The sequence below is a fragment of the Neovison vison genome, chromosome 6 (assembly GCF_020171115.1).
Source record: "Neovison vison isolate M4711 chromosome 6, ASM_NN_V1, whole genome shotgun sequence".
In the NCBI taxonomy this organism is placed as follows: Eukaryota; Metazoa; Chordata; class Mammalia; order Carnivora; family Mustelidae; genus Neogale; species Neogale vison.
In genome coordinates, this window is record NC_058096.1 from 107,860,350 (window position 1) to 107,876,194 (window position 15,845).

At 38.6% G+C, this 15,845-nt stretch overlaps 1 protein-coding gene across 4 annotated transcripts in view; it reads left to right on the plus strand.

Annotated features, from left to right (window-relative positions):
* The window catches only part of VPS8 (VPS8 subunit of CORVET complex), a 254,482-nt gene that overhangs the window by 196,742 nt on the left and 41,895 nt on the right, over positions 1 to 15,845 (plus strand). For all 4 annotated transcript variants that reach the window (XM_044251922.1, XM_044251925.1, XM_044251923.1 and 1 more), the window contains 3 exons: positions 3,966 to 4,046; positions 5,671 to 5,840; positions 8,717 to 8,882. In XM_044251922.1, coding sequence (XP_044107857.1) covers positions 3,966 to 4,046; positions 5,671 to 5,840; positions 8,717 to 8,882 — 417 coding nt within the window. The remainder of the gene's footprint in view (positions 1 to 3,965; positions 4,047 to 5,670; positions 5,841 to 8,716; positions 8,883 to 15,845) is intronic.

Consider the following 15,845-nt stretch of genomic DNA (forward strand, 5'->3'; position numbering starts at 1 on the left):
TAGCTGGCTCAGTCATCTCAGCAGTAGTTCTCAGCAGTTCATAAGCACTTCTGTGTTCTTTATCTCCTTTGACCTCTGTGTACATTAAGCTGGAGAAGTAGTGAGATCCCCATGTTGCTCGTGAGGAAAGTGCTTCCTTAGTCTGCTCAGTTATTAAGTGGCCATAGCTGGAATTTGAACCTGGGTCTTCCAGCTCCAAAGTTGAGGCCTTGCGTACCCAGCATCAGCCCTGGCATACTTCAGATCCACCCCTCTTTACCAAGTCCCCTGGACGGAAGAGAGGGAGTGACAGTTTCTTAGACGAGCAGTTGCTCAGATAGATACTGTTTCTCCAGAGAAGATGTTCTCCTGATAGGGGTTTCTCCAAGAGCTTCTTGACCTCTAAATGTTTATTCAACTGATGCTTGGAACCCGACTTGTGCAGGCTGCTTCCGTGAGCAGTAGATGGTAAGTTAGTTGGGAGTGTTTTGAAAGGACCATATTTGTGTTTTATAGATTCGGCCTTCCCAGTTTGCTTTTATTGAGCTCTGCTCTACGGCAAAAAGTAATTCTTGGCTTCTGAGAAGCTGTTTGTGACTGTCTTACTGAGGAAATTAAAGCAAACAAATGACTTATATGCTAGCCTGTGGAGGGCATTATTCATATTTTAAAGTAATGCTTGATTAGGAAAGATTTTAATTACAAAACAAACCGCATACATACTACAGTAGGCCTCAGAAAGCGGGGGGGGGGGCGTCACATCTTTTTCTAAAAAGCTTTTTAGAAACCAGGTTTATGTGAAGTACCCATGTGTGCTCTTCTTTTATGGCTTACAAATAAGTTGAAGACAAACCTCAGCAGTTATTCATTGCCGAAGCATCTAACAGACATCTTTGGAAAATAATTTGAAAAGCTATTGGATTGCATACATGCTGTGCTAGAAGGCTTGAGCTCCCTTTTGCATTCTATAATTTATATGTTGTCCCAGCATGAGGTAATTTTCATGATTTTGCCTTTAAATTATGCATATTAAAGTGAAATGTACTGATACAAATATAGACATGACCTATAAAGATTTCTTCCTTTTCCCAGAATTTAACCTTTTAAAGACCTTTTACTCTCCAAACTACCCTTGTCAGAAACAAATGAGAGCTTTTCTGTGCTAGAGCTGTATTAGTGTATTGAACGCACGTCTTGCAGTAACTGCTATAATACGCTTCTTATGCTAAGGTATCACACTGTCCCTTGATACTTTGAGAAACAGGTGTATTTATTAAGAGTTTGACCCAAAGCATAATTGAGTGTAAATTCAGAAGCATTAACAAGGATCTGTTTTCATGCAAAAAATAAAAGAAAAAATTATCTCATGAGTATATGCCAAAGTTGATTTTCTAATAAAAAATTAGTCTGAGATATCTACAGTCAGGCCTTTTGTAAATGGCCTGCACATGTTTGACAGGTACCTTTACCTTAGCTACACAATCTCTACCTGTGAAACAGAAAATGTCCCCATTAAGCTTCAGTGACAGTTTAATCCAGACTTGTAAACGTGCTAATTAGTACACAAATACATAGTTTTTCTGTGCCTTTCATTCCTTAAGCATAAGCTCAGCAGCAGGGACCAGGAACCTATGGCAGACAAGCTTTTGCTGCTTTAGAGCACCTGAAATTACTACAGACTGATTTGGTTAGAAACTGTACGCAGCCAGTCTTCCAGGAGCCATCGTCGGAATCTAGAAGAGAAAAAGAAGGAAATGTTCAGACTGTGCTCTAAGAGCAGGAAGACAAGATTTCTTCTCATATTTCTGAACCTCTCTCCTACATTGTTCCTGCTTTACAGTCTTGTCTTAACATTTGAACTCACAATTACTTTCAAGGCCCTGAGATTTTTTTTAAAGATTTTATTTATTTGAGAGAGAGAGTGGGCACGCCTGCATGCATAAACAGCAGGGGGTAGAAGGAGGAACAGACTCCCCGCTGAGCAGGGAGCCCCACATGAGGCTCTATCCAGGGATCCCAGGATCACAACCTGAGCCTAAGGCAGAGGCTTAACCAACTGAGCCATCCAGGTGCCCTAATGCACCAAAAATTTAATAACAACCACTCCCTAAGAAGTAACCAGAAATGTTGCCCGTATTTTCCAACAAACATTAGCTTATTATTTAGTTTATTAGTTTAGGTATCTATACTTGGGAGACCAGTAAAACATGTTAATTAAAAACGTGGTTTCTGGTGTGCCTGGGTAGCAGTCCTTTGGGGGTCCAACTCTTGATTTTGGCTTGGCTTGGGGTATGGGATTGAGGCCCATGTTCAGGGACTCAGCACAGAGTCTGCATGGATTTCTCCCTTTCCCCCTCCCCACTGCATGTTCCTTCTCTCTCTTTCTCTCTCATTTCAAATCCCAGTTTATCTGCTTACTAGTTCTGTGATCTTAGAGAATTTTACTTAGCCTCTCTGAGCTTGAATTTCTTCATTTATAAATGTTCTGGAAGGAATGTAATGATGTGGCACATATAAATAGCAGCTATTTTCATCGTTTCTGTAGAGTTGGGCTCCCCTTTTTGGCATGGGAGAGTCATTTATGTCAGACATAACCTCATATTAGAGTAAAGTAATAGACTTGACATACTCAGTTATTAGCAATGTTTTAATTATAATTCTCAGCCTAGCCAAAGGTACAGTAAAATGAGCACACAAATATGCTGATGGAGATAAAAGTTGCATAATACGACTTTGTGGTGGAGCAATTTGGCAGTATATATCAATACCCATAAAAATTCTTCTTTGAATCTGTAATTTCCTTTCCAGACATCTTCTCTAAAGAAAGAATCAGAGATTCAGACCAGAATTTACAACTACCAGCATTTAACCATCATGAGTGGGATTTGGGAAGAGGGAGGCAAACTTAAATGTCTAACAAGAGAAAATGACACATGGTATTTTCACATTATTCATACTTGCGGATACTGCTCACAAGATACTATCATGAAAGATGTAAAATACTCCTATTCTGTACACTAGGAAATACATCTCTGTCTCTTACCCTTTCTCTCCTTTCCCAGAAACAAGGCTGGAAAACAGTATCAATAGTATTTATCTCTGTATGGCTGGATTTCAGTTTTTTGTGTCTGTTTATTATTTGTTTCTGTACACTTCAGTGTTTTGCAGATTGTACATAATAAACAAGTTATTTGGCATACTTCAGAGGAAAGGCGGCGGAAGAGAGATTGGTATCTACATATCTGTTGTTTATCAGTAGGGACTTTACTTAAAAAAGCTTTGAAAAACTGAAAGCTGCTCCTTGGATCCAGAAAGTCTTGTCTCCTAAACTGAAGCGATTTAGTTGATGGGGCCAGGTGGTGGCCAAATGTGGGTCGCGGGAAAGGTTTGTTGGACAGGTTCTGGTATTCAGGTGAACGTTGTTTTAATGTAGCAGATAAATAAGGTTGCAGAGAGGGACGGTGATGTTTAATATGAAGGAGAAGAAGCTTCTTGCCAAAACAAAACCTGGGTGAACTTTAATGAGACTTGAAAAAGACAATGTCAATAAGGGGCTTGTATCACTTAAATTTTATTTATCTTTTCAAAATATTTGTGATGGCCAGAGGGATACTGATACACATTTCTAGTTAAAGTTCATGGAAGAATAAATACTGGGGCGCCTGGGTGGCTCAGTGGTTTAAACCTCTGCCTTCAGCTCAGGTCATGATCTCAGGGTCCTGGGATTGAGCCCCACGTCAGGCTCTCTGCTCAGCAGGGAGCCTGCTTCCCCCTCTCTCTCTGCCTGCCTCTTTGCCTACTTGTGATCTCTCTCTATCAAATAAATAAATAAATAATCTATAAAAAATCATTTAAAAAAAAAGAATAAATACTTACTGAGTGTAGAAAAGTATTTGAGTATTCAGCGTTTTCAGATAACATATATTAAAGTAATATTAAAATACCAAGAACAGAGTTAAACATTTTTGCAACTTTTTTGTAATTAGGATCCAGTTTATGGAAAAGGAAAACTTGGAGAAATCCAGGGACTTATTCTGGGAATGTTGGACACCTTTAACTATGAGCAAGTAAGCTATTTTCTGTTTCTAAGACTGTCCTAAGGTAAAAAGAAGCTATTTCTTTTTCTTTGCATCTATACTTTTTCTTTAAAAATTCCTGTCCATTTAATGGAAGTTTGGTAGCTTGAAGTGTATGCTTTTTAAAAAATTTTTAAATCCGTTGGCCTTAATTAATACACACACACGCACATACACATACACACATAGATATTCTAGAATGTGGAAATGCATCAGACTTGGATTCATTTTATTCATTTGACTCAGCAATGGAACAGTTTTGTTTGTTTGTTTTTTCCCCAAATGAAAAGTGTGAGAAACTTTCTGGAAAAATAATTTAATGCAAAGATGTAACCCATGAAAAGAGTCAGCCTGAGTATAGAAAATTGAAGGAAAAAAATTCCTTGTCTTTTATTAAACATTCTGAAGCAGATAATTTCCACTAACCAAAAATGGTCATTGGTTTTCCTTTAACTCAGAACTGTCTATAGCTTAATTCTCTGTGAGAACCAGCATGGTAACAGATTTTTTTCCTTACTATATATCAAAGTGACTCATGAAGCCACCTAGGAAAAGCATAATTTGGGCATGTTAGATACAATATCTGCTTTTTCAATAACCCAAGAGAAGAAAAGAAAAATTGGGGTGACAGGACTTTTCTTGGGGTGTTTAAGAACTGCGGCTTTGCTCAGTGTGCCCAGGGGAACAGACAGCCCTGCAGGCATGGACTCTGTGTTAGCAGAAGGGAAGCTGAGGGCAAGGTAGGAAGTTCTTGCAGACTCTTCAAAGAGGAGAAAAGATGGGGTTGATTGGAGAGAATTACAATGGTATGACCGTTAGACCTAAAAATTCTGCATTATAGATAAAATTAAAGGACGAGCAAAGAGGATGGGCAGTATGTCTCCCCTTTGGGACTGCACATTTAAATGATATATATGAATGTTGAAAATTAGATAGTAGGAAAACAATACTTTACAAGCACACAGAGCCTTAAAATGACTTAATGTAATAGCTATGAAAATGTCTTTATGTGACTTACTGACAGATGTCGCAGTCTTAAGTAGATTCAAATGACTTGTAAGTGATCAGGAAAATGTGATCTCTCTGCCCAAGGGAGATGAAAACTGAGTAATGGCCATTAGCTTTTTCATTGAAAGGTTATTTGAAATATTGCCACAGATGCAGTTTCTATTTAAAAACAAACAAACAAGCAAACAAACCACACAGCATTTTTTGGTTGTTCGCTAACACTTTGAGTCATTCAGAGGGAACTTATATAGAAATAAAATAAATAAACAGGTTTGGGTTTATCTAGTCATTTGAAAGCCTTCAGTACTCAATTAAGCCACAGAATGGCAGAGCACACATTTCTCAGTAGAAACTAACGACAGCCTTTTAATAAGTATTTTGAGACTCTTAATGTAGGCAGTTGTCATTACTTGCATGTCAAAGTTAACCACTTCAGTCTCGTAGTATTTGGTGTTTGTTTTATCAGTGTTTTGCCTTCATAGTATATTCTAACTTCACCGTTTGTGGTTGAAAACTCAACAGTGCCATTCCTCCTTCACCCTCTCTTTCTCTTTCACTTAATAATTTGTCTGTGTGTATGTGTGTGTGTTCTTTTGGTCTTTCATAGACCCTGCTGGAAACAACTACTAGCCTTCTAAACCAAGATCTCCATTGGTCGTTGTGTAACCTGAGAGCTTCAGTCACCAGAGGACTGAATCCCAAGCAGGATTACTGCTCTATATGTTTGCAGCAGTACAAGAGACGCCAAGAAATGGCTGATGAAATCATTGTCTTTAGGTAAGCAAGAGAAAGGAAATGTTATACAGTATGGTGTGTGACTTGTATGGTATTACCAGGCAGGGATACACGTGAATACACAACCTCAAGCAATCACTCTAGCAGTGAACAAAATGAGGCAAAGTTCCTGTCATAGACCTTAACATTCTGCATAGGAGTTGGGGGAATATATGGGTGGTGACAATATAAGATGGACTCTGGGCCCAAACTTTTTGAGTTCAAATCCTGATTCTACTACTTACTACCCATGAGACTTCAGACATGTTATTTAATCTCTTTACTTCTTAGTTTCCTCATCTGTAAATTGGGATAATAATGACCTTGTCCTTAGGGTTTTGTGAAGATTACAGGTGTCATTGTGCTGACATATAGTAAGCACTATATAAATGTTATAGCTTCTATTATTATAGACATAGGATAATTGGTAGATTTGATGGTTGGAAAAGGAAGAAGTTCTCATCACACAAAGAGTCCATTCTCAACACATGTTTATTGAGCTCACACTGTACACCAGGCACTGTTCAAAGGGATAGGGTACAACATGAACAGAACAAAGGATCTGTTCTCATTGCGTTTATAGTCCGGTGGCAGGGACAAACAAACAAGTAAAATGCCTGCTAGTGACTATGGTGGAAAAAAATAAGACCTGCTAAGTGAGAACAGTGTTTGGTGGGGGAGTATATGGTATATAGGGTGATCAGGAAAAGCATCACTGATACGGTGACTTAATAACAGACAATTTAAAAATTAATAAAAATGCAATAATTACCATGAATAGAATAACATATGGTGTAAAGGAATGTTGGGAGCTACTAATATCCAAAGAGTAATTAGGGAAAGTCTCACTAGTTTAGTGACCTTTGAGTAAAGACCTAAGGGAAGTGGCCATGCAGTATCAGGGAGTGGGTGCCCCAGGCAGAGAATCACCAAGTACAGAAACCATGAGACTAGAGCGTAGTCCGTGACTTGTGGAACAGTGAGTAAGTGGGGTGTGTTGTCAGAGCTGAGTGAAGGAAAGGGAAGATGATAAGAGATGGCTTCAGAGGAAGATAGGCCAAATCATGTAGGATCTGGGTCATTATAGAGAGTTAAAGTTCTACTCTGAGATGAGAAGCCATTGGATGGTTGAGGATAGGTTTGACATAATCTGGCCTATGTCTTAAAGTATCACTTTGCTGTGTTGAGAATGAATTACAGAAGGTCAGAGGTGAAAGCAGGGAGACCAGTTAGGTTATTGGAGTAATCCAAGGGAGAGATGGCCCAAGGCGGTACTAATGAAATAAGAAGTGGTAAGATTTTGGATATATTTTGAAAGTAGAGCTGATAAGACTCTTTATAGATCGGATATGAGGTGTGAAAGAAAGAGAATGGTCAAGGATGATGCCAAAGTTTTTGGCCTGAGGGCCACCTGGGTGGCTCAGTCATTGAGTGTCTGCCTTCCACTCAGATCATGTTGCCAGGATCCTGGGATCGAGTCCTGTAGCAGGCTCCCTGATCAGTGAGAAGCCTGCTTCTCCCTCTCCCACTCTCCGTGCTTGTGTTCCCTCTGTCGCTGTGTCTCTGTCAAATAAATAAATAAATAATCTTAAAAAACAAAAAAAAACCCACAAAACACATTCGTGGCCTGAGCAACTGGAAGAATGTAGTTGCTTTTTATTTATTTTTTTTATTTAATTTGATTTTATTTTATTTCGATGTTCCAAAATTCATTGTTTATGCATCACACTCCGTGTTCCACGCAATATGTGCCCTCCTCAATACCCACCTCCCACCCTCCCCCTGCAAAACCCTCAGTTTGTCTCTCAGAGTCCACAGTCTCATGGTTTGTCTCCCCCTCTAATTTTCCCCAGCTCTCCTATCCTCTCCATCTCCTTAGTTGCTTTTTATTGAGATTGTGGAAGGTTGGATGAGAACCATGCAGTAGGGGTAGAGCAGAGTGGAAATTAAGAATTTGGTTTGGGGGCACCTGGGTGGCTCAGTGGGTTAAGCCACTGCCTTCGGCTCAGGTCATGATCTCAATCGAGCCCCACATCGGGCTCTCTGCTACGTGGGGAGCCTGCTTCCCTCTCTCTCTCTCTCTCTGCCTGCCTCTCTGCCTACTTGTGATCTCTACCTGTCAAATAAATAAATAAATAAAATCTTTAAAAAAAAAAAAAGAATTTGGTTTGATGTGTGTTAAGATGCCTGTAAGACATCCCATCCACATATAGGTGGTGTGTTAAAGCTATGGTACTGAAAGTAATCACCAAAGGAGCAAAGCGTAGCCATAGAAGAGAAAGAGTAGAGAAAGACTGTAGAAAAGAATTGACTTCTGAGGTGGTCCAACATTTCAGGTTGGAGAATTAAGGAGGACTCAGTTATAGATGACTGAGAATTCTATTCAACACTCACTTCTGGGAGGCTCATTTAGTAATCAACAGGGAATTTCTTCTTACAGATAGTGTAAGAATTTACTGTAGCAGTGTCATTTTTGTAAATAATCAAATCACCACTGTTGCTTTGGGTTTGATGAGGCAGACCACTCATGTTGTCATCAAGCTACTTGAATCATTATGATTTTCCCCAATTGCGTTTTTTATACTATCTAAAAATATGTCGTGATTTGAGAAATGAACAGAAGTTCAAGTCCTCTCCCAGGTAGTTTGTAATCAGAGTACTTTGATTCTGTTGCTACTCACAATGTACGTGTACAGATATGTGAGTCCAGATTTTAGAAGAGAGGACAACAAGAAGTAAATTTCCTTTCTTCCTAACTGTACCACAGTCCGTGCATTCCAGCTTATTAGAAATCTTCATCACTTACAAATACACTCTCACGTAGCGTAAGTTCGTGGCTTTTATGAGAAAAGTGCAAATTGGTTGCCTTCATTTTGCAGCTGTGGCCATTTGTACCACTCATTCTGTCTACAAAACAAAGAATGCACCATAGAGACCGAGGGGCAGACGAGATGGACCTGCTACAAATGCAGCTCAAGTAACAAAGTAGGGAAATTAAGTGAAAATTCATCTGAAGTTAAAAAGGGGAAGACAGTCCCATCCCAGGTAAGACTTCTTTTCATGACAAGATGGAGTTAGTCTTTTCTTACCGATGTCTTGCAGGCCTGGCCCCATTTTTCTTGGTAGACCTCCAAAGATTTTACCTCATGGGTATCCAGTGCATGTCATCTTCTGCTCAGCCCTGTTCAGTATTTGAAGACCCTCTCTTCTTTGCCCCACACTGAAAAACAGGGGCTTAGGAGCAAGAGAAGACATTTTATGCCCTTAAAAAGCATAAGAGCTAGTTGAACAGAGGGGATGTACCGCCATGAGCCCACTGAGGAGCCTTTGACCAAGTACAAGGTCAGCAAGTCCAAACACTGTAGTCCTCATTAGTAGCTATCCTCATAGTAGCTGTGTGCTGAAGAGTGCGGAGCTGTCACTCTGAAGTGGGGCCAGCAGACAAGGTAAGTACACACGTGCTCTGTACATGGTTTCCTCAGCTGGGTACCTCTCTTCAAAGAACGTCACACAGTCATGTTCATTTGAGAAATAGGCATTGCTTTTGGAGTCTGACTAATGGAGTAGATACAACTTCTGCTTATTTTACAGCCTTTCTTTTCTTCTTCTTAAGCAAGCAGTAGTGCAGTTGAACTCCACTGCATACTAACTTTTGGGACAACAGAACTTGACAACACGAGGGCCCCAGTGTGGAGGAGGAGCAGTTGCTAGCTGCTTTGACTTGATCATTATTCTGTTCTCGATTTATTTCCTCTTCAGAGAGAGAAGAGGTGTCACATTTGCTGTTTCTTGCTCTGTCCTCTGTGCCCCCTACCCTGTAGTTGGCCTTAACATCACTTCGTGAAAAGTTGAACCTGTTGATTTTCTGTTTCATCAGCTTTCAGTGCCATTTTAGAAGTACCCAGAAAAAAAAAAAAAAAAAAACTATGCCTTAGCTTCTCCCAAATAACAGTTCAGAATTTTTATACTCTGTTTGTAAGCATTCATTGTTGTTCATCCAGTGTATATGGAACAGTATGCCAGGCACTGTGCTTAGTGCCAGGGATCCAGCAATGACAAGACATTTTGTCTTGTGGAGTATATAACCAGTGAAGTTACAAACAGATTTTGAATTAGTATTCTCAAATTCTTTCTGACACCAAATATATGGTGTTTTTTTCAACACCAGGTCATACACTGATTCTATCAATACTCGACATCAGCTGGGTGTCCAATAATTTACTAACAATGCTAACTACCAGGAGTTAGCATCAGATTCCACAGGTTTAAGGATTCATTCACACAAGACTACCCTTACTTCAAACATCACTTGCAAATGGAATGCCCCAGTTACCCACCCTTCCGTCTGACTTGGCAGACTCAGAAGTTCCCAGAATCAACCCCCCTGTATTTCGATAATTCACTAGAGCAACTCCTAGAACTTATGAAAATGCTTTACATTTACCTGTTTATGAAAGGATCCAGCTCAGGAGCAGCCAAATGGAAAAAATGTGTAGGATGAGGTAGGGAGAGGAGAAGGATGCTTCCATGTCCTCTCCCAGCACGCTAACTTCCCAATACCTCAATATGTTCACTAACTCAAAATCTCCTTGAACCTGGCCATTTGAGGGTTTCTGTAGAGGTCTCATTACATAGGCATAATTGATTAAATCATTGACAATTGGTGATTAAACTCAGTCTCTAGCTTCTCTCCCCTCCCCAGAAGTTGGGGATTAGGGGGGCAGGACAGGGGATCGTAGAGCTGAAAGTTCCCACCCTCTAGTGACCAACCTACAACCTGAAGCCATCTAGGAGACCAGAGATACCAGTCATCTCACTAGCATACAGAAGGCACTCTTATCACTCCAGAGATTCCAAGAGTTTAAAGAGCAAAGTACCATAAACTGGGGACAAAGACCAAATATATATATATTTTTTTTTTCTATTAAATATATATTTATTTATTTTCTATATTATATATATATTTTTTATTTTATATATATTCTTTTATTATTATGCCACAAGTATTTGCAGATGAACTGTGCTGTAAGAGCAGGTAATAAGTGGACTTAATCAACATGGGAAATCACAGAAGGCATCCTGAAAGTGCCATGTTAGCTGCCCTGAAGGAAAATGAGAAGTAAGCTAGACAAATTTAGGTGCGGTGGTAGTTAGAATGAGGTATACTCTAGGCCAAGGAAACAATATGGGTAGAACTAACATAGCATCTCTGCTGTGAAGCTAAATATTGAGCATGACTGGATCAAGAATATGGAGAGTGAGTGGTATGAGGTAAGGCTGCTGTGGTATAAAGGAATCATATTAATTACTCTGATAATTGTACCAGAGAAACGGGGAGGGTATGGTGTGCCGGGGTGGCTCAGTCGGGTAAGTGTCTGCCTTCAGCTCAGGTCATAACTCACCACAGGGTCCTGGGATCAAGCCCCATGTAGGGCTCCCTGCTCAATGAGAGGGAGAGCCAGCTTCTCCCTCTTCCTCTGAAGCTCCCCTTGCTTATGCTCGCTGTCTCTCCTTGGCAAATAAAATCTTATTTTTCTTTAAAAAAAAAAAGGGATTTTTAAGGGGTTTTAAGGAAGGAATGATATCTGATCAGAATAGCAATTTCTTCCAGAGCAGTATTCTTAGAGTACTCTAACTACAGTATAGAAAATGGATTGAAAAGTGAAGCAAGAACAGATGTAGAGAGACCAAGAATATTGACGTAATTTAGAGGAAAGAAGTGATAACTTGTGTTAGAATGATAGAAGTTGGGATGGGGAAAATACTACATATTTGAGATGTGTTTGAGATGTGAACAAACATCAGAATAATTAATACAGCCCCTGCTTTCCTCACCACCTGCATCTCAGGCCACCCTCTTTTTACCCTCTTATCCAATCACGCTCAACTTCCAGTTCCATGCTCTTTTCTGTTTCATAGCATGTAACTGAGAGAGAAGTTATCAGGATTTGATGATAAATGTGTTGGATAGAGCAGGTAAGACAAAGGGAGGAGTCAGATTTCTTACTTAAACAGTTGATGGATGCTTACTGAGATAGGAAGCAGTAAACAAAGAACAGACTTGGGAATAAGAGAATTCATTGTTGAATTTAGAGACTTTGGCAGGACTTTACACGTAAAGATGTTGAGTATGGTTTCCAGATTGAAAATTTTATTAACTAGTCATCCAGAATGCTTCCAAGCTGAATCCAGATTCTTATGCAAATTCTTAAGTCACATCTTGGGGCATTTTAGTTGTTGTTTTTTTTTTTCTCTCTCTTTCAGTTATATCCTATTCATGAATGAATTGTATTATATAATTGTTTGGATATTGCCAATTGTTTGGATATTACCAATTAAATTTGTCTTTCTAGATAGTCCCAAGCAGCTAAGAAAGACCTTTTTTCTTTTAAAAAAAAAATAAAATTTGTTTTATCCATGTAATTACATATTTTAATACATAATTTTCAAACAGTAAAATTTACATTCCATGAGTTTTGACAATCACCTTTACAATCAAGCTGTAGTATTATTACCTACTCTTGGATGTCTCCTGTATCTCTTTGTAGTCAACCTTTCCCTATTCTTTATCCCTGGCAACCACAGATCCATTTTGAGTTCATTTTTATTAGGCTACAGGATAAAGATTGGACTTTATTCTTTTGCATGTGGTTATCCATTGAACTGCCTTTGTATCTTAGTCAAAAATCCATTGACTATGTATGTTTAGGTCTATTTCTTGATTTTGTATTCTTCCAGTGGTCTTTATACTTATCTTTTCTCCAATACTGTGGTTTTTTAGTAAATGTGAATATCAGGTAGTATGAGCCCTCCAACTTTATTCTTACTAACATTTGACTATTCTAATTCCTTTGCTTTTCCATGTAAAATTTAAAATCAGCTTGTCAATTTCTACCAAAAAGTCATGCTGGGATTTTATTGGGATTGTATTAGATCTATTGATTGATCAATTTGGGGAGAGTTTATGTTTTAACAATATTGAGTCTTCCAGTCCATCAACATGGTATATCTATCAATTTATTTCAATCTTTATTTATTTATTTCACCAGTGTTTTATAGTTTTGGGCATGTAAGTCTTATATGTTTTATTTCTAAGATTTATTTCTAAGTATGTAATGACCTTTGGTGTATTGTATATTTTATTGTTTTATATTTTGCCTTCTAATTATTTGTTGTTGGAATATAGAAATGAAACTTATTTTGGTATATTGACCTTGTATCCAGGGACCAGTGACCTTAAAAAGCTTACTTGTTAGTACTAGTATTATTTTTTAATAGGTTCTTTGGTATTTTCTACATAGACAATCATATCATATGCAAATAAAGACTTTTCTTTCTTCTTTTCAATCTTATACCTTTTATTTCTTGCCTTATTGCATTGACCTTTGGTATAGTGTTGAATAGGAATGGTGAGAAGAAACCTCTTTGCCTTGTTACTGATTTTAGGGAGAAGATGTCAAATTTTTCATCAAGTCTGATGTTAATCACAGACTGTGTGTGTGTAACATTCTTATCATGTTTTAGGAAATTCTTTTTTATTCCAATGTTTGGCTGAGAATATGTTCCTAAGTAGATGTTGAATGTTGAAGCCATTTATACTGCACTGGTTGGCCTGTACCCAATTCCACATACCTCAGACAGTGAAGAAAGACAGTACTCTCTTTCACTGACTTCTTACCTTCTCTCAGAGCACCTAGAAAGGGGGAATTCTCTTCAAATTGGACCTACATGTCAAAGGCAGCTTTATTTCTGAAGCTATCTGAGGCTTTCCCATTCTGGAAGGAAAAAGAGATGACTCAGCCTTTTCATTGTGGAGGAAACTCCAGTAAGATTGCTGGTCAGATCCTTTTGGAAATCTTTGTTTGATACTTCCTAGTAAAGAAGCAGTGATTCTTGAATCATATGAAGTAATAGTTCTCTAATGAGAACTATTTGGGATTTCTTAAATTTTCTCCTAGCTGTCTGTGTCTCATTTTTGTTACTAAGACACGGTGAAAAGATCTAGTGGATTGGTAACAAGAGAAGGAAAGAGACAATGAAATTTATCAAACATATGCTGTAGATGTGTTTACCCTAATCTTCACTATTTTTCGAGGGTGATATGTTTCCTCTTTTACAACTGAAGGAACTATTTGCAGAACAGAGAAGGGAGGCCAGTATTTGAACTCGGTTTGTGTAGGACCGTCATCACCCGCAGTTTTCCTGCCTCCATCCTGTTCTATTTTTAGCATTTTGGCTTTCTTGAAACCTGTAAGACCAATTTTTAAAATACCTCCATACCATATTGGCTGTGCTAATTAAGATTTCTTACCATGTGTGAGACATTCTGTTTTTAATTATAAGAAAATTTAAAATGAAAATACTAGGTTTGTATTTGATAGCTTTTATTAAATGAAATTTAAATAAAGTTCTACTTTGGGGCACCGGGGTGGCTCAGTAAGTTAAGCATCTGCCTTTGGCTCTGGTCACAATTTCAGGGTCTTGGGATCGAGCCCCACATTGGGCTCCTGCTCCGCGGGGATGCTTCTCCCTCTCCCTCTGTTCCTCTCCATCCTGCTCGTGTTCTCTCTCTAATAAATAAATAAAATTTTAAAAAAGAAAGAAAAGAAAGTTCTCCTTTGTTCACTTAATTTCCTTTGAAAACTCTCCCAGCCCTGGTCATTAAGTTTCAAGCAGTGCGTGGAGGAGAAGAGAAGTGAGGGCCCACCCCAGTGACTCCAAAATCAAGCTGAGGTTGCCTGTCAGCTCCCACTTGTTGCTCGCTACTACCAGGAGGCACTGAGTACACTTGAACCTTCTCACTGCCTCTGTAACAAGATCTTTCAGTCCAATCAGCTTTTTGTTTCCTTCTTTTCCAAGACTTGTGATAATTTTTCACTTGTTCGGTTTCTGACTCCAGCCCAACAAAATGCAATAGTTACCCTCAAAACTGTGGCTTTGGTGGATGAGGCCTGTCTTCTTGCTGCTCCCTACCTCATTTCTGTTTTGCATAAGTGGTCAGTATATATAAACAAGAACTCTGTCATATTAGTTGCCTCCCAATAGCATGTGTGCACAGACATGATAGGGAGTTATTCCCCCAGAAAGCCTACTCTCCTTTGGAATAACTACTTTTATTCCTTATGAATGGGAAGAATGACTCAAGTTTCCTTCTTTCCTTCCTTATCTCCTTTCCTTGCCTCAGGTTTACAATAGCTAAATCTGAAATGTTTAGACCCATAACTAGATCTTGCAAGTCTATCTGATTCTCTAGTTTGATTTCAGACAAACTACATTGGAGAAATAAATTTCAATTGAAGTACTTATCAGTCTACTGTATTTTCTCCACAAGTGTTGTTCCCATATGCTATATAATATAATGTAATGGTTTTCTTAGATTATTTGTTTACTCCTATATTAAATTTATAGTAGCGAATAACCATCTTCACTGGCACTGGTGAGCAATAGGAGAAATTAACCTGCGATTCCATTTTAAAATAATTGATCAACAGGCGACATGTGAATTCAAGGAAACATAATTGAAGATTTACTAAATTGTAGTTTTAACATTATATTATTAACAGAGCTTAGAATACTTGAGAGCTGGTATTAAGCTAACACTTTTTTATTTAGATTTATTTATTTTAGAGAGAGAACACGTGAGCAGGAGAAGGGGTGGAGGGTGAGGGAGAGAGGATCCTCAAGCAGGCTCCCCACTGAGCATGGAGCCCAGTGAGGGGCTTGATCCCAAGGAATCCTGAGATCATGACTTGAGCCAAAATCAAGAGTCAGACACTCAACCAACTAAGCCACCTAGGATACCCCTAAGCGAACACATTTTATGTGCCAGAAACATTCAAATTGTTATTCCTTGTAAAACTTTAAAAAAAAATAAACGAGTATTTAGAGACTCATTAGAAAGTTTTATAACCTATTGCTTGGTATTTTTACAGGGTTGGATAAATCATCTCCTGTTGGTAGAAAGGCATGTACATTAGTCAAATATCAAAGCCCCCCCCCCAATTAAGA